General features: G+C 50.9%; 2 protein-coding genes across 5 annotated transcripts in view; both read left to right on the top strand.

Moving 5' to 3' along the window:
• GRID2 (glutamate ionotropic receptor delta type subunit 2) overlaps nt 1-3,939 on the top strand; it is a 671,892-nt gene extending 667,953 nt beyond the window's left edge. The window contains exons 16-17 of one of the 4 annotated variants that reach the window (XR_008484345.1): nt 468-1,367; nt 2,156-2,646. Coding sequence is in view for 3 of the 4 variants with exons in the window: in XM_054295276.1 (XP_054151251.1) it covers nt 3,424-3,846 (423 nt within the window). In the remaining variant the exon portion in view is untranslated. Of the gene's footprint in view, nt 1-467; nt 2,647-3,423 lie in introns of those variants that run through there. The other 3 variants (XM_054295276.1, XM_054295268.1, XM_054295256.1) reach the window with 3 other exon arrangements.
• Nucleotides 3,940-18,863: 14,924 nt separating this feature from the next.
• Nucleotides 18,864-19,730, top strand: ATOH1 (atonal bHLH transcription factor 1). Its single transcript, XM_054295435.1, has one exon. The coding sequence runs from the start codon at nt 18,864-18,866 to the stop codon at nt 19,728-19,730; it is 867 nt and encodes a 288-aa protein (XP_054151410.1).
• The last annotated feature ends 8,238 nt before the right edge of the window (nt 19,731-27,968 follow it).

The raw sequence follows: 27,968 nt of genomic DNA, 5'->3' as shown, positions 1-27,968 counted from the left end.
CTACCTGTCCCTCTACTAGCCATCTGAGCCTTGTGCAACTTTGCACCAAATTACTTTTATTCATAATTAACTTTTTACCTCTACAAAATGCTAAAAAGAAAATTAGGGACAAAGTGATTTATTAAAATATCCTTGGAAGCAACACCCAAACCTAAACCTAAATAAGAGCATAAATGTAGCACTGTCAAAAACAGCTTTTTTGTCTCTGTAGCTCAGGCACATCTGTGTAGCTTGTGGGGTATTGATGTTAATTTGTGTGCAGTGGTCTTGCCTTCTCTGCAGTTACTCCATTGTGTTTATTCCTGCTAATCTAATGCTGTCTAATCAGGCAGGATTAATTACACCACCTAATTAGACAACATTGGCACTGATGTTAAAATACATTTAATCTTTTCTTGCCTGTTTTAATTCCCAAGCTTTTTTTTTTCTTTTTTCTTTGTTTCTTTTTCTTTTCTTTTTTGTTCAAGATCTGGACCGGACCATTATTAAAAGGAAAAAAAAAAAGGAATCTCTAGAATTTAAATTGGGTTTCTCAGGAATGGAAACCATGTAGTTTTACCTGGTAAATTATTTTAAAACACTAAAATTTACTTGATTGTTGTTTACCCAAATATTCAGAACTTAACACTTTATATTTATCTGGTGCAAAACATGAAAATCAATAACAAAGGAAAAGAAAAATATGCCAACACAGATATTTTACACAAGTATAAAATTTTCTATTTCAATTTTCAAATGCTGAGAAATTCAAGTGTGTACTTTCCACAAATGGTATAATTTGGCCTCCTTGATCTTTAATATATTCTCATTAGCTTAGCATTTAAACATTCATCTCAACATTAAATTGAAAAGCTTGGCTCAAAACTGAGTTTAACGTGGACGTACGTGCTGAATGTCCCCATTATCCTGGATGTGGGGGTCATTCAGCAAAGAAATACATCTTAACTAACTTTCTTAAAATTCATTTTAGCTTCCATGAAATCCATTGGCTCTTCCAGGCCACTAGTCCAGAATCGGGGGTCAGATTGGGCCAGTTTGTGGTCAGCAAGCCAACCCTTTTTCCTGGTGGCTGCCATCTTGTGCTCCAGAATGCAAGCATTTATACTGAAAAAAAATTGTCTAATGGTTGCGAAGATAACATTTCGGTCGCGTGCCAGAAGTAACCCATTCACTGATGTCTGCCTGAGTCTGCAGACAGCCTTAAACAGTAGCTCTGAGAGAAGTATGAACCGCCCCAGTAATCTCAATGGGATGTTGACTCTGAAGCCTGATGATAATTTAAATGTGAAAACTGCTGAATATTTCACTACTGATCACACAAGAGAGAAGAGGAAAGATCATATTATGGAGATATGCACAATCTTACTGTGAGTGGGTCTCATTTTGGTGTATCGATTGGGTGGAGATTGGGTTGTGGGCTAAGCATGGGAGATTATCACCGCTTATATCTTTTCACTGGTCTGACCCTAGCCCCAAATGCATCTCTGTAAAAGAAAGAGGACTACTTTGAGTTAATCTTAGAGGCTCAGAAACTATGAATTTCCAATCTTTTCCCAATTGGCACTTTAAATTACAAAGTATTTGTATGTTTGTTTTTTTTCAAAATTAAAAACAAACAAACAAAAAAGAAACCAGAAAAAAAAAAAAAGGAAAATATTTAGGACTGTCCCTCAGAGACATAGTCATGACTTGCACACACTAATCGAGCCTCTGTATATTTCTTTAGCTTCTGATGTGGCCCCAGTTCTCCTGCATCCATATGCAGCTCCAAATTTTTTGAGGAGATAGCGTTTGGTGAATGCGTTTGGATTTGATGTCACCTGTGTGGTTGTTATGTGCATCCATGTCTATGTCCACCTGTGAATAAACGATAGACAGAAAGCTAAGTCCAAGGAATGAGCACTGCATTTTTTCCTTCCCGTGATGAGCTCAAACCAAAGCCCTTGTGGTCAGTGATCATCCAGTCCCTGGGAGATCCCTGATACCCTGTTCCCTTCCCCTTTTTCCCTGGTTTGTCTCCGTGTCCCTGCCCTCGGAGGGTGCAGTCCTGGAGGGGAGCTGGCCTCTCAGTCTCCTCCAGTCGGGCTGTGTGTTTGGCGTGGTGCCAGCGCAAATGTTCAGTGATCCATTCTGCTAAGTAGATGAACTCCTGCAGTTTGTTCTAGGTGTGGACTGAGTGCTTGACTTCATTCCTAGAGAAAGGAGGGATCTCAAGCCAATTCAGTATACTAGGAGTCTTGCCATTGATTCAGGGAGCTCTGGATCAAGCCAGTCAATGAATTTCAGTAATCAAGGCTGGAAGTCATCAGTGCACATCTATCGGCTGCCTAATTATCCTCTGTGAGGTCCTAGAGTGTGAGATATTTCTAGTGGCCTGGAACAGCCAGTAAATTTCACAAAGATTAAGGTAAATTTTAAGGTTAGTTGAAATTGATTTTTGTTCTGAATGAGCTGCACTACTTAGACTGAGGGAATATCCCTGTCTGTGTGTACTTAATGCTGCTTGGAATTAAGTTTTGCAGTTCAGCAGAAATATGTATGTACAACACAGGTGATTTATTGGGTCACCTAGGGCTTTCTCCTCTTTTTTAACTTCTATGAATTTAAATTCTCAATTATGACAAACAAACCTGTTGAAATGAGTTCTCTGGGAAGAGAGATTTAAGAAGGAAAAGGGACAGAGGTAAGAGAAGCAATGATATATTATAATAAATACATCAGGCTGCCTTCTCTTCTCACCCACAAAAGTATAATTCCATCAGAATAGATGGAATTGCTTCTTTGTAGGTGAGGAGATAATTAATCCCTCTGTTGGCATTGTAATTTAAAATTGCCTGGTGTACTCCTTTCTGTTCGATGTCAATGAGTCACCAGTGCTTGGGGTTTTTTCTCTGTATGTTCAGCTTTTCTATACCACAATTTACATTATAAAGGCAAAAAGGAACCTGAGAAGTTTCTAGCCCTTCCTTAAACCCTGAGAGGATGACAAAGATGGCAACCTGATCCCTCAGAGCCTCCCATGTTGACATCCAAATTTAGTTCTCATTGCGGAGTTGAAGAACTGGCATCATTCCAGGCATTTGAGATTATGCAGTTTACTTTTATTCAGCTGTTGCTAGTCTAACCCACCTAGCTCCAAGCTTGCCTTTTCCTGAAAATCTACCAGTGGTGCTTTGAGTTTTGTTGTTTGGATCCAGGGTTTGAAGGTAGCTGTGATGTAAGGGTCTGCCTCAGTCTGGCTTTGCCCGCCTGGCTTCAGGCGGTGGGGGAGCTCGCTGGTGACACTCAAGACACCGTCGGCCAAGAGCCAGCTCTAGTCAGTTGTGCCTTGCGCTCCCCGAGCAGTGCTGATCACCCTGTGAAACTTCAGCCCAGCACAAATGGCGATGGTGAGTGGTGCCTCTTGTTTTTCTCATTCCCCAGGATGACAAGGAGATCGACCTGGAGCACCTCCACAGGCGCGTGAACAGCCTCTGCACAGACGACGACAGTCCCCATAAACAGTTCTCCACCTCATCGATTGACTTGACCCCGCTGGACATTGACACTTTACCCACACGTCAGGCACTGGAGCAAATCAGTGACTTCAGGAACACTCACATCACCACAACCACCTTCATACCAGAGCAGATCCAGACTCTGAGCCGCACGCTGTCTGCTAAAGCCGCCTCGGGATTCTCCTTTGGCAGCGTGCCCGAGCACCGAACTGGCCCTTTCAGGCACAGGGCACCCAACGGGGGATTTTTCAGAAGCCCCATCAAAACAATGTCCTCTATCCCCTACCAACCAACTCCCACCCTGGGCCTGAATATCGGTAGCGACCCAGACCGAGGCACCTCCATCTGAGCATCAGAACGAGTTTCTTCACTGTTTCTTATTTAGGACTCCCTTTGCAAGGAGCAGCTGTAATATTGTGGGACTAACATGGATGTAACCTTTCTTCTTTTCCTTACTTTTTGGTTTTGAGGGTTGTGGTTTGGGTTGGTTTTTTGTTTTGGTTTTTTTTTAATTATTATTTGTTTGACGGTTATTTTCTCTTCAGGGGTTGTTTTGGGGTTTTTTTTCTTTATTTTATTTAAGAATCAGAACTATTAGTAGCAACTCTTCCTCCTCCTCTTCTCTGCTTTCACAGTTTGGTCTCTTCTGCCTCCCCTTATTCTCTGTACTACTTGAATCACATATTCTTCGGTTTATCACCATGTTAGGTTTTGGTTACTTCAGGCTTTTCATATACTTTAAATATAGGAAGCAAGCAGCGATTCATGCATAGGAAAACCCTGAAGATTACTTTACAGAAGGGCATTCGCTCCTCCTCCCCCACCGCCTTTTTTTACTATTATTGCAATAACTGAAGTATTTTTCATGTACTCTGCTGCATCCAGTCAGCGCTCCACTGCTGTGCATCCTTTTAACTGTGGACCAAAGGCAAACACTGCAGTTTGAAAAATGGAAAATAAAAAAAAAGGGCAAAAAGACAAAAAAAACAGGAAAAAAAAAAGGAAAGGAAAACAAATGAAGTTTAAAGATCATTCAGGCCCCATAATACCAGAATGCAATTTTGTAGGATTACAAAAAGCCATTACTATGCCAGTAAAAACTACAGTTAAATCTACTTTTGCACTGCAACAGTGCATATGACCTTTATGTGATTGTACAGTGTTAAAAGTTTTTCTTATGTACAGTAAACTGTATCATATGGCAGAAGCCTCTGTTGTGTTAAATAAATTAATATCTCATACACACACATATATATACATATATACACACATGTATGTGTATATATATATATATATATATACACACATGTATATATAGCTATAAAATGGCAGCCGTTGCTATTGCAATTCATTTAATAAAGCTTTAGTAAAAATGTGTTGCATACAAGAGAGATGTACAGTGCAGGGTGTCTTTTCATTTAGAAAAGACAGGTTGCTTTAACATTATTCTGACTTGCATTGTTTGCCAACAGAGCATATTTTATACTTTTCTATTAGAGCATCCAGGGCAATTTAATATTTGTACCTAGATGTAACTCCTTTGGTTAGGTTTTGCATTGGCTTTTGAGCATTCTATAAGGCTAATCTTGATAATTTTCCTTTTAATTAATTAAACAAATGGAACTCTCTCTTAGGTATACCATGTTCATGAACAACTGATATAGCTCTAGAGCAGTTAAACATGGGTCAAAGGTCAATAAATCCTTTTCCAAGTCAGCACAGTTAATCAATAAAATAATGGCATGAGTGGAGGAAAAAAAGAAGCCCTCAAGATACACAGATGTGGCCTTAATTATAATCACGTATTGTTCTAAGGGGAAAAAATATGAACAGGCACCCAGTTTAACCCTTTCTATGTTAAGTTAGATTTAGAGGAGCTATGTACTTTTTACATTAGTGCCAACTGTATAAAGCAAGAAAAAGAACAGCAGTGAGAGCAAAACCGGCGCCCACTTTGGCACCAGCTTTTTCAAGTAACACTGTTACCTGTTAGAAACGTAGGAAGAGCTTTCAATTTGTAATCCTTAAACTAAAAATGCGGTTAAGTAGAAAGCAAGCAGTTTATCCTGTGAGTTTTTTGGTTTGGTTTTCTTTTTAATGCAACCATACACTTATTTTAATCTAACTCATTCTTTGGCTAAGATTAATAGGAATCAGCCTATGTGATTTGCTTTAGGATAAATTAAAAGGTATATTCTTCAGATCTATTCTATTTTGATGCTAATTCTGTTCTGGGGGAGCATCTTGTACTGTCACTGTTTTTTGTACTAAATCTTCAAATATTGTCTACTGTGTAAGGCAGAACGAATTCTTATCGTGCAAAAGGCCATTTTGTTTCGAGGGTAGCAAGTGTCTAAAAGCATGCACAACTTGCTTCCCCCTTGTAACATTCATGAACTCATCGACACTTCTGAATAAAAGAAAAAAGAGAAAAGAAAAAAAAAAAAGAAAATTTCTTTCCAACAAGCTACGTAGGGACATACCAGATGTTGCAGTGATTTTAGCTATTAAAAAACCTGTTAACCATGTACAATATTTAAAATAGGCCTATTTTGATGTGTTGCCTATTATACAGATACACAAAACACTTTTTGGAGGCCTCAGTTACAAGTGGCAGAGCTTTCTGTGTATAATTTGTCTAAATAATTTGTCTAATAAAATTGTTTTCTAAACTTGCGTTTCCTCCTGTGCAATTGCTGAGTGCTGTGGGATTTTCAGCCTGTGGCAAGGCAGTGTACTCGTGGATTTGTTGCACTGCTACTGAAGGGTTTTAGCCCACGGAGAGGGGAAGAGCTCCTCAGGCTGCTGTGAGTCAGCTCAGTGAAGAACATCCATGGAAAACACCAAGGTTGACCATGTTTATCAATGTCAGGCTTAGATTTCAGAGAGCTTTTATGAACAGCATTTTGGAGAATAAGTTTAGAGCTCCTTAGCACTGACATGTACGGGACATCATTTTTAGAAATACTGCATCCCACCTTCATCTCTTTTAGTATAATGTAGGAGTTTTTTTGGAGCATGGCCTTTATTTTTATAGAATCACTTTTTGCCATCTTTATTTGCATAGAGGTTAATTTTCTGTGGTACTGGGCAGATATTGCCTAAAACAAAAGTTTTAGGGTGAGAGAAGTTAGGCCACATTTCATTCATGATGGCTTTCTCAGTCTCTCTCTAAGTTTCATTAACATTTTAAACTAATGACCTAGTCATTAGCAAGCTGTGCTGCAATAACATCAGCCATGACAATTTAACTTGCAGCATCCAAAGTTTAGCTCCTGCCTTTTTACATTCAGTGTGTTTTATTCACTTTAATAATATTCCTGACCTGTTACAATTTTCTGTTAAGATTAGCAGGCATTCAGGGGTTCATTCACCTAAATACAGGCAACATTATACTCCTAAATAGGGAAAGCATTTTAAGATCTGGGTTTACTTCTCATTACCCTACTTTGATCTGATTGGACATAAATTATATTTATCTTCCCCTGAGTCAGGGGACACACAGACACACCTCTCTAGACCCAGGTAGTTTTGCAGATATGCCAGATGTAGTCTCTATAATGGGCTACATCATGGTGAACCCTATGTGACACTTCCCTTTCTTCACAACAAATTCCAGGGAAGTGATAGTGCTAAAAGCTGTCAAGAGTTTGTGCTGCAGTAGCTCCACTGGAGATACAAGCCAGCTGTTTAAAAAGATGAGTTGTTTGCATGGTATCTGCAGTTTTATGACCTTTCTGAGATACCAGCTACAAACAAAAAGTGAAGTAGTGGAAGAAAACACTTTTATCTGATTTCAAAGAATCACCTAGAAAGATGTTTCTATTGACCAGCAGTGAATACCTGGAGATAAATAGTTCTGCTGAGCCAACCAAGTGAATGATTGCAGCCCTGAGGGACACAGCTGCAGCACAACCAGTGCCACAGTCCCCTGTGTCTCTCTCTTGACTTCACCAAAAAAACTGCTAGGATTGTTTCCCTGAACAAATCAGATTTTTCAGAGTACTTTTTTCTTTCCTACTTACATAGGATGCTATGAATTGATGAGAACATCCTTTCTGTGAACACTTGCTGGGTCATTGCAGCTTACTGGAGGTTAATGCCCCCAAAAAGTTTAATTTCTTAACTCTGCTCAAAGCTGATGACATGAAAAGTAAACCGGCTTCCTTTGTACATGCTCATGGCTTAGCTAACCAAACAAAAATAGTCTCCAAAACAACAAAGGCATCACACCAACACAGCCCTGCTTTAACCATTTTTCTCTCAATACTAATTAATGTTTCCTCTTCACTCTGCAGAGCTGTTTTGAAATAAATTTCAAAACCAAGGCTCTCCCCCTTAATCTGGGTCACAAACAAAATTTTTGATAAACACTGGGACACGAACACATGCATCCACATCAACAGCAGTGGGCTACTGTGAAGACATCATCACAATCTAACAGCTTGTTACATCTCACCCAACGTGAGGTCGGAAATAGAAGCCTCCAAAAGGAGGTCAGAGCAGGGGAAGTGATTCACAGCTTAACAAATTCCTAAACATAAAAGTTTTACCAATGCCTCAAAAGTTCAGGAACCAAGAGCCTAATTTAGAAAGAAAACACTTTTCAAGAGTGTAGTTATAAAATTAAATATACTATCTGTCAAGACTTGCAAAATCTGTGCCCCCCCAATCCCATTCATCACAGTGGTGTAATACTCTGTGCGTACTACAGAGTCTATTCCTGCAACATTTGTCAAAAGAAAAAAAAGATCACAGCTGGAAAACTAAACTGTTGAGTCATTAACTACTGGGTCACACCAGTTCACTGCTGTAAGGGGAAAAACAAATCTTTCTGGGATCAATAACTGCCACACCAGTGGAAAAAGACAGCCACCTGCAGCAAGCAGAGGACAATTCTCCACCATGACATCACAGCTCAGTGCTTCTATAGCTGATTATTCCTACCAGCACTAGTAAGGCCGACATTTCTTTCCGTGCATGATAATTTTTCCCCTTTCTTAAAAAAAAAAAGTAAATATTTGTGTCCCTTTCTTTGTTCTAAGGGGGTGATGCACCAACACAAGATGGGATAAGGGAGTGCTGCACAGTGCCAAACCAAAAGTTAACAGCTTTATTTGCAAATCCAGCTATCATCCATTAAAAGGCTGACCCTCCAAATCAAAATAAAGTGCTATAAGGCAAGCCCATTACTTAATTAAAGGTTTTGGGGGTGCATGAGACAGTCCTGAAGTAATGACCCAGCTGCAGGTGCTTCCCTAGGTTGCTCTTCTGGCCCCTGCAGCACCTGATGTGGCAGCAAAGTAAATGAGAGCTGTTTGGGGTTTGTGTGGCCAGATTTTGGCCCGGGAGGGGTGGTGCTGCAAGGATGGCTTCAGTGAGAAGCTGCCCAAAGCTTCCTCCATGTCCAAGAGACCCCATGACAGCCAAGAGGGACCTGCCACTGCACAAGACAACTAATGGTGTTGGTGCCTCAGGGATGACAGAGTTAATAAGGGAAAAATGCTCCAAGGTGGAGCAGAGATCCACCTGCAGCCCGTGGAGAACAGCACAGCAGGTGGATGCCCAAAGGAATGCTGTGGGAGGCACCTGCTGCCGCAGACTCCTGGCAGGTTCTGTCAGGAGAAAGGAGCCATGGGGAGAGGAGCCCACGCTGGAGCAGGTTTGCTGGCAGGACTTGTGACATTGTGGGGGAGCCACACTGGAGCAGTCTGTTCTGGGGGGACTGCATGCCATGGAAAGGACACAGCTGGAGGAGTTCATGAAGATGGGAGGGACCCTACACTGGAGTATGGGAAGAGTATGAGGTGTCTTGCCCTGAGAAGGAAGAAGCAGCAGAGACAGTGTGTCATGAGCTGCCCCAGCCCCTATTCTTGGTCCCTCTGGGCTACTGAGGGGCAGAAAGGTAGGGAAAATCAGGAGTAAAGTTAAGCCCAGGAATAAAGGAGGGGTGGGGGAAGACATTTTAAGATCTGAGTTTACTTCTCATTACCCTACTTTGATCTGATTGGACATAAATTATATTTACCTTCCCCTGAGTGAAGCCTATTTTGCCAGCAATGGTAATGTGTAAATGATTTCCCCTGTTCTTATCCTAGCCCTTGAGCCTTTCATTACGTTTCCTCTCCCCTATCCAGCTGAGGAAGAGGAGGGGTGGAGCAGCTTTGGTGGGCACCCAGGCAGGTACAGCCTCTGCGAGGTGCAGCAGGCAGGTTTGCTTTCACAGCCCCACAAGAGCCTCGTGTTACAGCCCCCAGGTGAGCACCCAGTGCTGGGCTTTCTGCCACTGCTCTCTCTGCTTCAGCTCTTTGTGTGCACCCCCCTCCACCTCCACTGGGAGCCAGCACCAGAGCCCTGGTGGGCCATGGAGAACAGGAGGAGAAAGGAAACAAGGATTTATTTCATGGCAAAAATCTCTCCAGACACACACATGCCTGATTTGAGGTTTCACACCTGGTTGCACAATTGGTCAGCTGAGCTTTGCCTGACTTCTCTCTCCTTGTGGGGCTGAAGCTGCAGCAGCAGCTTTGATATACAGAGTGCAGTGTCCCAGTCCACCACACTGGTACTCCTGGACTGGAAATATCATACCCTCCTTCTACATATAGGAAAATGCTCCACGAGAATCTAATTGTTATTGCCACTCAAAGAAGGACTCAGAGGCGTCACTTACCCCCCTAGATTGCAGAGGAACCCTCTTCTTCCACTCGGCACAGCCAGAATATCCTGACACAAGCATTTTTCCTGGGAGTGAGAAGCTGGTAAATATTATACAACTGCTAGAAATTGAAAAGCATGGCTGGAAAAAAAAAACACACCACTTTTTTTGAGGGTTGTTTGTTACATTTGCACTCTGCCAGTCTTGCTCATGTCCCTGTCAAGTGCCAGGAAAAAAAAAAGGAGGAGCAGGCAGCTCAGTGAGTGCATTGTAGCCCTGCCACCGCTGGTAAGCTTGCCTTCCTCCCCCACTGGCCAGGGACATGCTTCTTCACACACACAGTGGGGAGGTCTTGTTTGGTTTTGAATATTCCCTGGATATGAATATTCACCGTGGGCCACAGTAAGAGTAATCACAGCTGACCCATGTTGTTACTAATTAATTCTTTTGCTTACACATGGGGAACGGGAGGAAGAAAGCAAATACTGTGAACAAAGCTAATAATGAGGTTACTTGCTACTCCTTCTATCTGACACATTTTTAAGGAATGGTCTCTGTGGCGTGACAGCAAACACAGCAAGAAATTGATGCAGTGTAGCAGGAAAGCAAGTTACTTTATGAAATAGTGCTCAGGCAACACTGGAATGGTTTGTCTTGCTCTAACTTCTACAGACCTTTCTGAATCATATCTGCTGTTGTTTGGATTGGTTTTATGTCTCCCCAGGTTTAGGAGACTGCAGATGTAGTTTTCTTACCTCCTCCCTGCCAACAAAACAGAATTCCACAAACCCCTTTATATAATTCAAAAATTATCCTGTCAGCCCATCTATACAATACAGAAAGTAGAGCTGATATGGGACACAGGGAGCTTTGTTTTTCTTACATCAAGATAAAAGATAGGTAGAAGTAGAGGGGATACGCCTGGAAATCTGACTTTTGAAAGACACATTTATTGTCTTCAATAAATATCACTGTGGTCTTCACTTTTAAAGACTTTCTACATGGTCTGACAAATGTAGATCTATCCATGTATATTTAGTCTGCTGTGTCTTATGTGAGTTGTTCGAAAAGAGAAAACATACCCATAAATATTCCTAAATATTTATTCCATAAGTATTGACACAAAAGAACAGCTTTTCCTTCCAAAACTTACAGCCAGTGAATTATTTCTCATGGCATTACAGACAGAGGGTTTACTACCCACAGCACACAGTAATTCACTGGAATGTACAAACAGAAATTAACCCGGAGCAAAGGCACGAATTTCTGTTTCACGGGGTGAAGCCACGTGAGGAAGTGGCAGGTGTGGCGCATTTGCAGATCTCCATCCACTGCCACCCACTTCATCTTCCCGAGTTAATGGTGGGCACTTGCAAAAAACAAAACAAAAGAAAAAAAAAAAAAAAGAAAGAAAATAAAAAAAGAAACGAGAGGAAATACGGGGGAGAACAGTGTTGTCGCTGTTTAGAAGAGCAGAGGAGCCGGCGGTGCCGGCCCTGCGCTGCCCGGCGCCGCCCGGGCGATGGCGCTGCGGCACCGCCTCCGGCTCCCTCACGGCGGCGGCGGCGGCCGGTCGGTCCGCGCTCGGTGCCGCCGGTGCCTCGACGGGACCGGCGGCTCTTGTCCCCGAAAAGCGCCCCGGAGGCGCCGGCAGTGGCCTTGCGGCTCCCCCTCGCCAGGCGCTCGCCATCCCCCATCACGGGGCCGCCGTTCCGGGGCAGGGGAGGGGGCAGCGCGGAGCCGGGCGCGGCCGCGGTGGTCCCGCGGCGGCCGGGGAGCGCCATTTCCCGGGAAACCGGGCGGGCCGCGCCGCTATGCCGCCGGGATAATGGTGGGGGCCAGCGCCCTGTCACCTCTTGTGTCCGCTTTCCAAAGAGGAGCCCGGGCGTGGCGAATGGGACACAGACCGCCATTGTGCCGGCGACACTTTAATCGCCCACACCTACAATATTCAACCTGCTGCCGGCAGCGGGGCAGCGCCGGGGCGCACGCCCCACCCGAGGGGACCGGGTGGTGGCCTCGCCGCCGCCTCACCAGGGCGAGGCTTCTGGAGGCACCTTCAGTGCCGCGGTAAGGGCTCGGCCCGCCCGGCTGGCCTGCCGTGCCCACCGGGCACCACCAGAGCAGGAGCCCCGAGCCCGGGTGGCCGGGAGAGGTGGGAGAGGAATGTCCTTGTGTCCATCCCAGGCGGCTGTGGCGGGGCACGCAAGGACCCGTGGAGGCACCAGGGTTTTGCTCAGCAAAGCAGCTTTGGCTGAACAGTGCTTGTGTGCTGCTTTGCCGTGGCCGTCACCTCGTGCTCTCACTGGGGTGTGAAGGCACAGAGGCCTAGGGCACAGATAATTGCTCCTAGCATGGGAACCACATTTGTGCTGAAGCGAGAGGTGGGGATTTCTGCTTCATGAACCAGGCAGGGTGGGGTGCTGGTTACTCCTACCACCCCTCCTTCCAAAACTGAGCCACTCGGTTTGTCACTGAGCTCATCTGTGCCCCTGTGACATGAGAGCCACACACCCGGGCTGCTGCAGACCGCAGGCTCCTGATGAAAGCTGTCGAGCACCTTAGGCCATCAGCTGTGTCTGGTTTCACCTTCTGCCCCAACAGAGCTCCTGCTCACTGCAGATGAACACTAGGCTTTACCCTTTGGGAATTTCTAAAACTTTTATGGAGGTGAAATCATTCTGCATGCCTGAGAAATAGAAATGCTTGTAAGTCTCCCTCCCTCTCCAGACTAATCAGCTCAGGGCTATGCCAGAGGTGCAGGTCTTGCTGCAGTCAGGGTTTTGCAAGCCTACTGCCACAGGAGAGCTGCTTCCCAAGAGCTGCAGGACTGCAGCTGATCATTGCTGCTTGGACAAAACCCAGGAGGACACTGTCACAGGCACTGCAAGCAACACTCTGCTGAAGCTGTCTGATGTCTAATAGACTGGGAAAAGTCTTCTGCATGGCTTGGAATTTTGAGGTACCCCTAAAACTTAATTCTCTTTAATACTAATTTTTGTGTATGTCTTTCTCTCTTGAACCCCATGAAGGGGTGGGGGGAGTGTGGAGGAAATGAGTGGTTCTGCTTTATTAACAAGTAGAAATTCTTAAGACATCTTAATTTACAAGGTGATGGACCAGCTGAAGATGTCTTCAGAAAGGTTTCTTTTCACGGCCTTTAACAAGGGTAGTTCTTGAAAGCTCTGTTGGTGCTGTGTTGTGTTGGAAATGGATTCTTCTTAGAAGTCCTTAAATGAGAGTATTTCCCATGAATGGCAAGGTAGTATTTTTTTTTTCTTGGCTGACAAAGTTTTCTTGGGGAAATACTCAGCTCTTAGGGATTGATGTGAGATGTTGATCAGCACCTGATTGTGTCCATTCACTTGATTTTCTCCCCTTAAAAGGTCCCTTAGAAGGACCACTGTTCTCCACATTGTTTTGGCTTCTGTGACAGTAAATATTTACTCTTCACATTTTAGGAACCTTCCCTCCTCAGGGGGAGACCCGCAAAGGTTCAGCTTCCAGGCTGGCATTTCCACAGCTAAGAAACCTCCTTCAGGGACTGGGCTGCCTGATTGCCAAGAGCTGTGTGGGTGATGGATGTGAGAACAGCAGATCGAAGGCCCAGTACAACTGAAGCAGCCCCCTGTGCTCCCAGGTTACTGCTCAAGTAATGCTGCTGTTGAGAGGCAAGGCAGAATTTCAAATGTTCTTTTTTTTCCCCCCTCTTTCTTACATGTCAACTGTTATTTTTTCTCTCTCTTGTTCACTTATGTGTTACTACTATGCCACAGAGAGCCTGCAAGCTAGATTTTTCATTCATACCTCAAGCTATGCCTAGATTCTTTTCCCAGAGCAAACCTTTATAACTGTACTGTGTGCAGTGGCTAAAGTGACAGTGAAAAAGGGAATGCTGAGGCAATCAATTTAAAAAAATAAATAAATCTAGTGTCAGCAAATTTGGAGTATTTACATTCTCTGGGCTCTTGTGCAAGAGACCTTGCGAGCAAGAGTAAGTAACCAGATGTGATTTGAAGGAAATATATTGTTTCTGTGGATGGATTTATGTTAATTCTCTGAACTTAAACTAAATGAAGTATTGATCATATACTGTAAAACTGTTGATCACAGTGGTAATTTTGTTGCTGAAGTGATTTTTACTAGTAAAACATATCAAATAGCAGCCTAATGAAAGCATGTTAGAAAGCACTTGTTCATAAAGCAGGAATGGTTGTTAGTGTTCTGTTATTGCTCATTTCAAAAGTAAAACAAGGGACCTGTGGGTGGTGCCTGTGAGCATGCACAGGCCCTGCAGAATTGTTCCTGCTGCAAAGGGTGAACAAACTACTCCTGAAATAACATCGTTGTTCAAAGTGTCCCACAGCTGAGAAGTGCCTCGGTTGAGCAAGACTTTGGTGGGACTGAAGGCATTTAGCAATTTTAGTGGAACCTCCTTGCCAAGCTGAGTGCAAAACAAAAAAGGGGTTTAGAACAAAATGATCAAAGGAAAATTATTATGAGTTATGCTTCCTTAAATATGAAGGGGTTTATTTTTAAAATATAAGCATAAATTAACATCTCGGTAACAGCTGTATAGATTTAAATAAACAGGCAGAATGCAGATACAAATTCCATAGACAAGATTTCCAACTGTATCACCAGGCTGAATTCATTATGCCTGACAATGGCCCCAGGAGGTAGGCAAGTATTATTATACCAGTGCTTTGCATTTCTCTTGGAGGTAGTGGAGGTACTTGCACTAGAATTAACTGTACACAACTGCAGGTGTCCACAGGGTTAGCCCCAGAGCATAGATATTTATGGAGCTAAGTGTCACCAAGAAATGGGAATTAGTTTTACAAATCCTCCAAGAGCTGAAGCACATGGCATTGGGTAAGTGCAATGATCTGCCCAGGAAAATTGCTCTGCAGAAATGAGGGCACATCTGCTTCAGCAGCAGCAAGGTCCTGGTTGTCCTGAGTGGAAAGGGGCAGGGTTCAAAAGTGTGATTTCCTCAGTGCCTGGGCTCTTGCATTCCTTGCAGTCATCACTTCTAATGTGTGTTTAAAACACATGTGACAGTAAAGCATTAGACACTGGTCACAGGAGGAGCCTAAGAAACATTTGCTGCTGGACCCTCTTCTGTTAAGCAGTCTTGCTCTGAATAAAGTAAGTATGAATGCTTTATTTGGGTGAGTATTCTGGTGATGCAGTCTGATGATGAGACTGAAAATAATTCAGCTGTGCATTGCCTTTTTGTAGTAGCTCCTATTAGCTGGGGTTTGCCATCCCAGGGAGCAGGCCAGCCCCTGTGAGGGCAGAAACCTCCCTTCCCTCCTCCTGCAGGAGTCCTGGGCTGGTTGTAGCTGAGATTCAGCAAGAATTACCTGATCTCAGTGAGCAAGACTCACACCTTGGTCTCTAATCCACTTGTGGGTTTTACTGCCTGAAGACCGGGGAAGATACAAAGAGGGGGCTGTGTGTCCCCCCACGTACTTTTCAAAAGGAAAGGAGGAAATGAGAGAACATGTGGGGAAAGTGGGGAAAGGGAAGAGAAGAAATTAAATACTTTCTGACCAGTGGTGATGCCTGCAGAGAAGCTGGCTGATCTTGAAATGGCATTGAATGAGCAATTAGACTGTTGAGTACAAACTGAGAACTGACCCATGTGCTTTGTGTGCTTTCAAAATGTCTCTGGCTGTAATGATAGAGGAGGCTTTTTGCAAGTGTGCCGTCCCCCCTTTTGTAACCCACTTCTCTGTAACACTAGTCCGTTCCTGACCCCGAGTTGCTGCCTGGCTCTTAACCAGGCTGGGGGCAGGGGGAGAGGAAAGGAGGGCTGGGGGGAAAATATGCATAAAGATACAGGGATAAGTTCAGTTTGTTTTCCTCTGAAAGCTTTGACACTTGCTTAGAGCAGATTCATTTCCAAGGCTTCCTACACTGCTGCTATTGTACAGTAAGTGTTTCAGACCGGTGTGCCTGTGTTTCCGACTCCCGTGAAGTCCCCTTTGCAGCAGGGCGTGCCTCGGACCGCTTCAAAAGAACCAACTTCTACAAAAGAAAAAAAGAAACTCAAGTAGGCTTGAACATACAAAGAGAGGGAGAAAGGAAAGTGAAAAGGGCCGGGCAGAGTTGAATACAAAATGAGTTCAGCCAGCCCCAGGAGTTCTTCATCACTTACATTTATCTTATTCTGGGAGAGCAGAGCTAAACCCAGTGCTGACACAAACCACCCTTTGCCTTTGACTTTGACTCTGAGAGTGTGCACACACAGCAGATATAGGCATACAGAGACCACTGGATTTCAATGAAACATTTTTCCCCCTCTGAGCAGTGGTGTTGGTGGGGAAAATGGCTTTTTGTGTGTGTCCTTTCAAAGGCAAACTGTGGAGTGAGTCTCAGATGCCTCCAGTTTCAAAGCGTGCATGCCCTCACAAAACACGCACTTGAAAAATAAGCAGCTGTTACTGTTTCCCAGCCAGGAACTTTTCCCGTCCCAGGAGCATGCTGAGGTGTTCAGCTGATGTCCCCAGTGCTCCATGCAGTCACTGAGGTACTGCTGAGGGAGGTCCCCAGCACCTGACAGCAGCCCTGGGGTATCCAGAGCCCAGGGTCCTTCCGGGGCATCAGCCACCTTACATCTACACAAGAGGCTAATGGGATGCTGCTTCCCTCTGTGCCCAGAGGCCAGTGGATGGTTTGTGGGATGGAGGATTGGGCTTGCTGTCAAGGAGTCCTGACAGCCACACATCCCACCAGCCTGGAGGGAGATGTTTAAAACTTGAACACTGCACCAGCCTAGCTCTCTCCCTATGCTGGGCGCTTGCTGGGCCTCTGGAAATGGGTGTCAGTGGCTGCTGCTCAGCAAAGCTCCCACTCATTTCCAAGGTTTGGCCCACAGTCCTTGCATGGAACGGCTCACAGCCACGGCACCCGGTGCCCAAACAGGGAACGCACGGATTAACCCTGGGGAGGAGAGCCCAGCAGGGCTGCTGGCAAAGCACACCTGTGCCACGGGCACCAGGGAGGGAGCACGTGGTGCCTGCGGGCTGAAAGGGAAGCCGGGGGTGGGAATTTAGCCAGCAACCAGCACCGTGCAGCACAGTGCTGAGGGCTTTTTCTGCTGTTACCGATACAAGCATTTATTGAAGCGGGGGAGGGTTAGACAATCAGAGTGTATAAAAGTTTAGATAAATGGTCTGGCAACTTTATGGATACTATACAGAAACAAGGTATTGACTTCTGCTCCTTACCATCTTTCTTACTGAGTAAACACTTCCATTTTGGTCAGAAACTGGCAACTTGTTTTGAAGGATACAACAGCTTTTACCTTTGAAACATAATTGCTAGAAAAAAAAAAAAAAAAAAAAAAAGAGAAGGTTTGCCTCTGTTTTTATTTTAAAAGAAAGCAAACCATCAGCTTTGCACTTTCTCAGTACCATCCAGTTGTTTGTGGAAGGCGGGCCCCAGGCGCCTGCCATGCGCCAAGTGTGCCCAGGCAGCTTCCTAAACTAGCGAGGCTGCTCATTGCATGTCACTGCCGCTCGGCTTTGAGCTGCTGGGCTCCCTCGCTCCCTCCTTGGCTTGCGAGTTATTCACTTTTGAAAAAACATATCTACCTCATACTGTGCCCATCACTTTGTTCTCCACACGCCTATTCACACGGGCAAACCTCCACTTCTCCTCTCCAGGCAGGCGGCGGTGGCGGGAGGGGAGGCAGCGCGGAAGGGAAGTTAAGATGCGTGCACGGAGCTATTTCCCTCTCCACCACCTTTGGCCAGCTCTTGTTGGCCAACAAAAGGGCTCGCTCGCGGGGGATCGGGACCCTGCCGAAAACGTGGCAGCTCCGGGGGCAGTGTCCTGTCCCGGCTGCGAACGGCACCGCTTCTCACCTACCGGGTCCCGCGTGGGCTTCCCGCGTGTCCCCGGGATTACCGCTCTAAAACCGAGGACATTCCCTCGGCGGCTTCGCGGCCGAACCTCTGCACGGCAGCGCCGCGCTCCGTGCCCCGCCGTCCGCACCGTCCCGGGCGGGCAGCGTTCCGCACCGACACCTCGGGCAGGGTCGCTGCGGCCGCAGCGAGAGCGGGGCGCACCGAGGGCTGCTCCCGCCAGGCGTGGGGAGGCCAATTTACCGGGGCCTCCGAGGTTTGGCTATAAAGAAAAAGATGTTTCCCCAGGCGGGCGCGACGGAGCGTCCTCGGAGAACGCAGCGGCGGGGAGCGCCCAGTGCGGCCGGGAGAGGGTTCCCTCTGTGGGCGGACGCGCCGTCGGGGCGCTCCCGGCCCCCGCACCCCGTTCCGCCCCGCCGCGCGCGGGGAGGCCGCCCGGCGCGCGCCGGCCTGGGGCGGGGCGGGGCGGGACAGCGCGTGCCGCGGGCCCGGGCTCACCCCCCCAGCCCCCCCCCCCCCCCCCCGCTCCCGTCCGCCGCCGCCGGCCGCGGGCTCCGCTCCCCCCGCGCGCCATTGGCTCCCCGCACGCGCCGGCCCCGCGCGCGCGCGCGCCATTGGCCGCGCCGACACGCGACCGGCGCGAGTGGAGGGCGTGCGGCGGGAGGGGTGGGGCGCGAGGGAGCGGAGGGGAGGGGGAGCGGGGGCGGGGGGGACCCCGGCGCGTGCCGCTCCTTAAAGGGGGGCGCGAGCCCGGCCGACACCGGAGCCGTCGGGGCGCCACGCGCGAGGCGGGGGCTGCGCGGGGCCCGATGGGCGCGCGGCGCTAGAGCCATGAGCCTGCCCTGGGCAGAGCGCGCCCGCGAGCCGCCCTCAGAGCCGCCAACGCCCGGCCCGGAGCACGGCGGCTGCGGCGGCTTCGCGCCCGGCTCCTGGCTCGGCGTCTGCTGCGCCGCCCGCCTGCCCGCCGCCGCCTCGCCGCGCTACCTGCTGCCCGCCGAGGACGACGAGGCGGCGGCGGCGGAGGGCGGCGCGGCGCGGGGCGGCGGGAGCAGCCCCGGCGGGGCGCGGGGCGGCGGGCGGCCGCGGGGCGGCGGCGGCGGCCCCGGGCTGCGGGCGCAGGTGAGCGGCGTGCAGAAGCAGCGGCGGCTGGCGGCCAACGCGCGGGAGCGGCGGCGGATGCACGGGCTGAACCACGCCTTCGACCAGCTGCGCAATGTCATCCCCTCCTTCAACAACGACAAGAAGCTCTCCAAGTACGAGACGCTGCAGATGGCGCAGATCTACATCAGCGCCCTGGCCGAGCTGCTGCACGGCCCCGCCGCCCCTTCCGACGGCTCCGGCAAGGCCGAGCACCGCGGGGCCCCCTTCGAGTCGCCCTGCGCCGCCGCCGGGGCCGGAGCTCCGCCGGGGCCGCCGGCGCCGCCGCCGGGGCCGCCCAGAGCGTCGCCCCCCGGGCACGGCCGGACTCGCTTTCCCCCGGCGCCGACCGCGGGGGGCTACTCGGTGCAGCTCGACCCGCTGCACTTCTCCTTTGCGGAGGGCGCCCTGATGGGACAGAGAGCCCCTTCCCCCGCCCTCCTCCTGCCGCAGCCCGGGCAGCCGCCGCAGGAGAGGAGCAAGACGTCGCCCCGGTCCCACAGGAGCGACGGGGAGTTCTCGCCCCGCTCCCACTACAGCGATTCGGATGAGGCCAGCTAAGGCAGGGGCGTCGTCCCCGGCACCCCCGCAAGGCCGCCCCTCGAAGCACAGACTCCGCCGCGGGGTGAGCAGCCGGACGCGGTGCCGCCACGGACGGCATCGGCTCCCCTCGGTCGCTTTGAAATCCGCCCCCTCGTCTCCCACCCCCGGCAGCCCCTGGTTTGTCCACGGGGGATGGCTGTTAGCGAGTGACTGTACCCGCCCTGTCAGGGGCGGTTGGTTTGTTTTAATTTTTAGTTTACACTTCGAAAGTTTCTTTCGCCTAGAAGTCGTTGCCGTTCCCTCCTGCCAACACGCCACGTCGCAGCCTTAGCCTGGCTCGCCCCGTCAGCGAGCAGGTGATGCGCAGGGAGAATGCCTGGCCCCGCTGCCGGGGTGCCGCCGGCGCCATCCATCCCCACCCAGCCGTGAGCCCGCCCTGACACCCCCGTCTTCCAGGACACCCATCCTGCCGTGGGTCGCATTGCTGTGGAAACACACACACGCACACAAACACACACGCAAAAGTCAATAGCGCACCGTCCTAACCTGTAAATAGCGGAGAAAATTTGGATTTTCCTTAGAGCAGCATGCCGGCGTCTTTTGGGGGGAAACTTGGCGCAAGCACTTTATCAGCGGCTGGAGATGCAGTTTCAAGAGGAAAGCTACTAACTGCCAATTGGAGACCAATGTTTAATTAAGCCACTTAATCCTAACGCTCTCTTATAAACGAAACGGTTTTGTCGTGTCAAACTTTTATGTCAGTTTTATTTTCCTTTTGTGATAATAGGAAACGTATTTATTATGCAGTGTTTGCAATTATTTCTGCTTCTCTCTTTTAAAAAAAAAAAATTCTTTTCTACGACGAAAATCGTTTATTTTGATTTTAGCAACGCCAGCTGCCATTGTTTTATGTATTTTAATTTTGAAATTTTTTTTGAGATCAAATAAACGTGGAAAAAAAAAAAACCAAAACAACCTAAACAAAATAAGCCTCGAATCGTGGTCGGGTTCAACTTTCCCTTTGCCCTCCCTGAGCGGGGGTGGTGTCAAACTCCGCGGCGGGGCGAGAGGTACAGAGCCGGGGGCGATGCTCCCATCGGGGCGCCCCGGGACCGGAGTGCGGGGCGGGCTCTGCCCCGCCTGGAGCAGCGCTCCCTCTGCTCCCTGCGCCGCCGGGACCCCGTGCCGTTCCCGTCCCGCAGTCCCCAGCGGAACCGGGTAAATGCAACAAGTGCAGGGTAAGGAGCTTGTCGCTCTTCTGTAGCGCCTGTCCCCGCACCGCCGCTCAGGTCACATCATTCCCTTCTTCCCCGCTCCTCCTCTTCTCGGGGACACGAGCGGATCTTCCCACGGAGCCTCCTCGGTTTAAGCCGAGAGGAAAGGGCTGGGAGCGGGCCGAGAAGCCGGCGGGGTTTCGGGGACACGCGAGCAGCGCGGCGGGTCGCCGGGGATCAGGATGTGGCCCCTGGGCTCGGCTTAGACCCGGACGGGAATGGGGGACTGGCTGACGCTTAGCCCAGCCTGCCCGCGACACCAGAGCCGAGGCCAAACCGGAGCCGTGCCGGTGCCGGGGTCCCGCTGGGTTCAGCGGGTGACGCTGGCAGGGTGATCAGTTATCCAGGCGCGGCCGCGGGACAGCAGCCCGTGCGGGTGTCGCTTTCTCCCGCAGAAACAGGGCACCTGCCCCCCCGGTAACCCCGCGCTGCCGCCCTGCCCCGCTCGCCGCCCGTACCTGCCGAAGCAGGCTGCTTTCCCGCAGGGTGGAAAGTTTATCGGGAGGGTCATTTGCCTTCCAAATAAAATGCCTGCTTTGTCGGGGTAGGTCAGCTTTGGTTACCGACACTGATTTCTGTGCTGTGGGAGCCGGTCTCGCATCCTGGGGGGCACACGAGGGGTCTCAACACGGGAGTGATGCGGCGGAGCAAAAAAACACCAGCTTTGGGGGCGTTGTTTGGTTTATTTGGTTTAATTTGGGGATGTGCTCGGCGCGGTGAGGGGCAGCAGCCGCGGAGGGGTCCCGGCGGTGCCGGCCGTGGGTGAGAGCGGTGCGTGCCGCCTCTCTCCGCCCCGCCGTCCCGGGCTCTGCCTCTGCGGCTGCGAGCACGAGAGGTGGTGGAAAAGAGCGCATCAAAATCCTCCCCGGTCCCTCGGTCGGGTCCCTTTCCCCGACAGACGAGCGCACGGCATGGCGCGGCTGGTGCTCGCAGCCGCAGCAGCACTCGCCGTCTGAGGGGCTTTCTCTTTTTTTTTTTTTTTTTTTTTTTTTTTTTTTTTTTTTTTTAGCTCTTCTTTGAAAGAGATACCCAGCCGCATTCCCATTTTAAGGTTCAGCTACAGAGTTTGCATAACAACCGCTTGGCAGCCCCCCTCTCTCGCACTCCGTTAACAAGCTGTAACGTATAGCTGCAGGTTGCTATAATCTCATTAATATTTTGGAAACTTGAATATTGAGTATTTCAGACCGCTCATTCCCCATATGCCAGGCCACTCCCGCTATGCTGGCTGGTTCCTTTCTCTCCATTATTAGCAATTAGCTCCTACCTTCTAAAGTCAGATCCAAGTATCCAAGATACTAGCAAAGGAATCAACTATGTGTTGCAAGCTAAGCATGCTTAATATCTCCCAAACAAACAAAGAGACAACATTTCTTTAAGTAATGAAGATGGATAAATCGCTTTATTGAGCCTGCGACAGTGTTTGTTTTGTATAGACTACCGCAAAGTTTTTAACAAGAGCGGGGACGTGCACCAGCCCCTGGAAGCAGTCTCGCCCGGTTTACTTCGTGGGGTTTTATCATCCTAAACGGGCTTTTATTTGAAAAAGGCGAGTCAGAAGCGCACTATCCGAGCGTTAAATTTTGGCTGAACGCTGACTGTCCTCCGGGGTGTGCGAAAGGAGCGCGGGGGCCGGGGGGGCTCGGGGAGGCGGCCGCCTTTGTGCGAGGCGCACGGCGGCTCCGCCGGCTGTGGAGCGCGGATCAAAGCCGGACGGAGCGCGGCCGCGAACTCCGGTGCGGGGCTCGGCCCGGCCGGCCCGGCGCGGGCATTTCGGGGTACGGCGCGGGGCGAGGCGCGGCGGCCGAGGCGCATCTCTGCCCCGCGGCTCTTCGGCTGCTGTTTGCTCAACCTCTGGCCTCGGAGAGGGAGGAGGAAGGGAAGGGGGAGAAAGGGTTAAACCCAGCGAGGGGAGACCAGAAAAGCGCAGGGACCACGGCGGGGGGGGGTAGGGGGTTGGAAGGGGAGTTGGCCGTGGGGCCAGCGTTTCTTAATTACAGCGGGGCGGACAATGCTTTGGGGCGGACAATGGGGGGGACAGAGGGGCTGGAGGGCGGAGGGGGGGTCTGGCCCCGCTCCCGGCCGCGGTGCGCCGTGTCTGGAGCGGAGCACGCGTTGTCAGCTGGTGAGCGCAGCGGCCTTTCAGGCGGCTCCCCAGGGAGCTGCGCGCCCGCGGTGAGCTCCGTCGTCACCCCCTCCCCTCCATCATCATCATCATCGGCCTCCTCCTCCTCGGCGGCCCCCCACCCCAGCCGAGCACAACAGCCAGCATTCAAGCCCCCTTCCCTCCCGCCCCTCGCACAACAGCAGCGCAGTGGCAGCCACGCCACCTCCCAGCAACCAGCAGCACGCGAGGGCACCGCCGGGGCACCTGAAAGAGTCAAAGCCAAAGAAAGGGAGACAAAGGAGGAGAAAAAGATACGCAGGAACGGCCCAGCGTGTCTGCTCCGACAGCGCGGAGGGGCAGGCGCCCGCAGAGGGACGGGCGAGCCCACGCGGGGCCCCGCACGCCCGGGCGCGCACACGCGTGGCCGCACGCACACACGTGCACTCGCTCGCAGGGGTCCGGGCCGCTGCAGCGCCGATGGACACGCAGAAATCCCCCGCTCCCGGCTAGCTGTGTGCCCCACGGCCCCGTCCCAGCCAGGGACACCCCCCGGCTTGTGTCTGTCTGTCTGTCTGTCTGTGTGCCCGACTCCCGCGGCCCCAGCTCTGACACTGCCACCCACAGGCACCGGGGCCGGGACGCGGCAGGAGCCGACCGTGTGTCTGGTCACCTGCCGTCGCATGTGCCCGTGGCATGCTTATCCAGGAGAGAAACCTGCGGGGAAAGTGGCCACGGATCGGGTGGTGCGTGGGTGAGGCGGGGACCCTGCCGGCCCCGCGTGGGGAGCATCCTCTCCGCGGGCAGGCCAGGCTGGAGCAGCGAGGAGCTGCCGGGGGACAAGGGGTCAAGTGTTCCCCCCTGGCCAAGTCATTACTGCGCGGAAGGGGCTTTGCTCGGGGCTGTGTGCCCGCCGGGATGGGGCGCACGGCCGGCTGCCCTCCTGGAGCTGGGCTGGGGCCTCGGAAAGGCACATGGTGCCCTGCCGCCAGCCCGTGTTAACTTCAGGCGGACTGTCCCTGAGGAGTCCCCGGGAGTGGATGGATGGATGGATGGATGGATGGATGGATGGATGGGAGCGCGGCTCCGCGGGCGGGCGGCACCTGTGCCATGGGTGCGCTGCCACCGCCGCCGCTGGCCATCTCCAGGCTGCCCGGAGCGGGGCAGACAGAAAGGCCTCTCTGAAGCGCTATCGGATGGCTCGGGATGTCTTCGGGAGCCCGGCCAAGGCGTGTCAAAGGCGGTTTGAGCGGTGAAGCATTTAAACGCTTCAGTGGGTGACTTTCTGGCGTGTGCTTTTCTCTCTCCCTGCTTAGGCCCGGGAGGAGGGAACAGGCCTTTCTGCTGAGCTCCTCCGGGGCTGGATGCGACACCCCCAGCGCCCAGCCCTGTGCCGCAGCCGGGACACCCCTAGACCCCAGCCCGGTGCTTTCCCCGCGCGGCGCCAGCGGCAGAGCGGCCGCCTCTGCTCCGGTCCTCTGCCGCTTCCCGCAGCTTTTCGCTCCCGGCTCGGTTTAACCGAGGCTGCTCGGGGTGGGGAGGTGGCGCCCGTCGCTCCCGCTGCTGCACGGAGCGCAGCTGGGACTCGGGATGGGCTCTCTGTGGGGCTGACAGGGAAGGCGAGATTTGCGGGTGGGAAAACAAATCTCCTCCGTTTCTGAGGAAATTTCTTTTTGTATTTCATCCCGGGTTTTCCTCCGTTTTTGGTTGGTTGGTTGGTTTGTTTGTTTTTTCTTTTGGTGTTTTTTTTTCTTCTTGTTGTTTTTGTTGGTTTTGAGTTTTTATTTTTTTCTTCCCCCTCTTCCCCTGCTCTCCCCACTCTGATCCCCTCTTTCTTTCCCGGTGTCTTGCGGCGGCCATCCCTTTTCCCCCGCCCAGCCCCGAGGCGCGCTGCCGCCGCCGGGGTGCCCCGGAGAGCGGCGGGCGGCGGCGCGCACCCGCCGTGGGCGAGCCGGGCTGCAGCACTTTTGTGGGGCGGCTAATCAATGGCACATCAGCGAGACAGCGCATCAGCCCATCTGCTTGATATATATTCAGAAGGGCTCCAGCCCTTTTGAAGTCTAATTTCTTCCCCGGGAGAACGCGCCGGATAATTTACCATCATTTCCCAGGCAGGGCGGGCAGCGGGTTAACCCTTTCCCCAAGCGCTGCCGCCGCGGGTTTTCCTCCCGAGCGAGCAGTTTTGAATGGCTCAGCGCCTCGCCACAAACTTGTAAAAGTGCCTCTTTAATGGTACGTGACTCGCTGAAACAGGACACCCGGCCCACCGGCGCGGCAAACCCCGCTCCGCCTTGTCAGATTGGTGTTTTAAAGACCTGTTCGGAACAAGCAAATCCCTCGGCCCTGCCGGGTCGGCTCGTATCATTTCAGCTCCAACCACCCACTGCTATTTTTGTGTTTCGACATCCTTGTTCTTGGGGTTTTCTGTTTGCTCCCATCCGATGCTCAGACACGCAGTTTTGTCCAGAGGCAGGAGCCGGGATGGGGAGCGAGCAGCGCATGGCGTACGGGCTGTGGTGCGACACTGCGCTGCAGCATCCTCTGCCTCAGAGGGTGGCAGGGGCGGGGGGACGGGACGGGACGGGCCCCACATCGCCCCCGGCCTGCGGGACCCCGGCACGCGTGGGGGACGCACGGGCAGCGCGGGACTGGGACTGTCACCGCTGCTGGGGCGGGACACGCCGGGAGGTGGCCGGGGAGCCCGGGGAGGATGCCGAGCCCGCACCCGGCACCCCGGCACATCTGGGTGCCAGCGGAGCTTTCCGAGTTCCCTCCCCGGGTAGGGCAAAGCGTTTGACTCTGCAGGTTTCTGAGCTTTTATTTGTTTTCTCTGCTCCCTTCCTCCCAGGGCAAGGGCTCTGCCAGGACGGGAGATGCCGGCACCGCCGACGTGCCCTGGCTGAACTCCGGTTCAGGGGACAGGTTGAATGAGGCCGAGGCCGTTGGGCGGCATCACCTGCTTCCCATAAACCCCAAAAGCAAACCCCGGGCACCGGCCGGAGCCGCCGCAGAGCCCTCAGTCCCCACCTGCACCTCGCTTATCTACAGTCAACATTTTTATCCTACCACGGAAAGGTTCCTGCTCGCTCCCGGCTCCGGGGCGGCATCCGCGACCAGCAGCTACACACGGGCCCCGCCGCTCCCCCGGCACTCACGGATACTGCCTCTCCTTCCCCACGAACTGAGGCTGCCCCCACTTATCCTGGGAGCAGTGCGAGGAGATCAGTCTTTTTATTTATTTATTCATTTATTAAATTCACCAGCAGTGAAAGAGCAATGCATGACAATGTCTCCCGCAACATCTCTTCTCTAAAGTCTGCTTCAAAAAAGGAGGAGGGCGGTGCATTTATTTATTTAATGCATTTATGGGGGTTTTTTTGACACGGAAAAATTGCTCTTCTGCCTAAACATTTTGTGGCTGGAGAGGCTGGGAGAAGCCTTGCTGTTGGTTTCCACTGGAGCAGGAGTGGGCTGTGCACAGCGTCAGAGTGAAGAGGGGAGGCGGGGGAAGCAGGGATCCCTGTCAGAGTGGGCAGTGGGCTCCTCTGTACTCCATTTTGGAAAGCAGTGGAAAGGGGGCTAAGCACTTCCACACAACTGCTTTGGATTTCAGGTGCTGTAGGCAAAAACATCACTAATAGAATCCTAGGATTCTGCTTCACTGCCCTACAAGCCATAGAACACTATGAAGCACCCTTTTCCATTGCCGACAGAGTCTATGGCTCAACCTTCTTTGTTGCTACCGGATTCCACGGCCTGCACAGAATTTGCTTTGTATTAGCCACAGATGACATTATTTTATTTTTCTCATTCCAGTACCAATGCTGAACTTAGGGCCAGTGTAACATGAAGTTCCCCCAAAACGCTGACTGTCAACAAGCTGTGACGATCTGTGGTGGGACTGTGCAACCACCCTACAGAAATGGTACAGCTGAGAGCTTGGCTAGGGCTCATATGGGGACTATCATAGTTGTCAGTCCCAGATCCCCTCTGGCCAAAGGGGAATTATCCTGTCTATGTAGAAGGACATGAGGCCCAGACTCATTAAATGACTTGCTATGGACAGCAGGAGCCCAGGGCCAAAGGTGGGGCACGAGTGCAGGATGTGTGCCAGGGCTTTCTCACACAACACACTTTATTCCAGTTGCTTCAAAAGCATTTCCAGTTGCAAGTCTTTGCTCAAAGCAAAGAATGTTCAGCCAGGGGCTGGCTTTACACCTCTGGACGTTTCACCATGGTTTTTGATGTGGTCATCCTTTCTTGATGCCCCAGGAAGCAGGATGCAGAGCAGCTTGTGCTACCCCAGCTGTAGCTGATCAGCTAGGGTGGGTCAAGAGGGAGGGAGAGGTGAAATTTTCTGATATAGGATAAAGCTGACCACATTTTGGAAGGGGTGGTGATTGGATGCAGGCTTCTGCAAGCAGTTCTCTTGATTGTTCCCTCATTAAGTTTGAATCTGCCTAATTTGCTCCTGCTGGAGCTTCCCCAGTGCTGTCTGTGGGTGAGAGCTTGGCTGTGAAGTAGTGTTACAGGGTATGTGAGACTCCAAGGCACAGTCTGATGTGCAGAACATGCAGTACCTACCTGCCTCAGTCGCCTCTCAGGTAGGAAGAATGTCTCTTATTTTTTTCTGGTATTAGCAGTGCTGCAATGTTTGTGGTGGAGATATGATGAATACAGCCTGAATTGCATTGTTATGTTTCATTGCTTACCAGAATGTTTTGCAAGAGTACTCTCACAGCAAATTTTCACGTGGTTCATCTCTTTTTTTGGAAAGATTACTGGATTAAATCAATTGTGCTGCTATTACTTGGCTATTGAGACATTGAATTAACCCTTTTTCCTGCTCTACACTTTGGTGGCTGCTTCTTCTCATTG

Source organism: Melozone crissalis, unplaced genomic scaffold, assembly GCF_028551555.1.
Source record: "Melozone crissalis strain CALT ecotype California unplaced genomic scaffold, PUWL_Pcris_2 ptg000006l_1, whole genome shotgun sequence".
NCBI classification, from domain to species: Eukaryota; Metazoa; Chordata; class Aves; order Passeriformes; family Passerellidae; genus Melozone; species Melozone crissalis.
The sequence above is the reverse complement of the archived record's forward strand: the minus strand, read 5'-3'. Positions and strand labels throughout refer to the sequence as shown.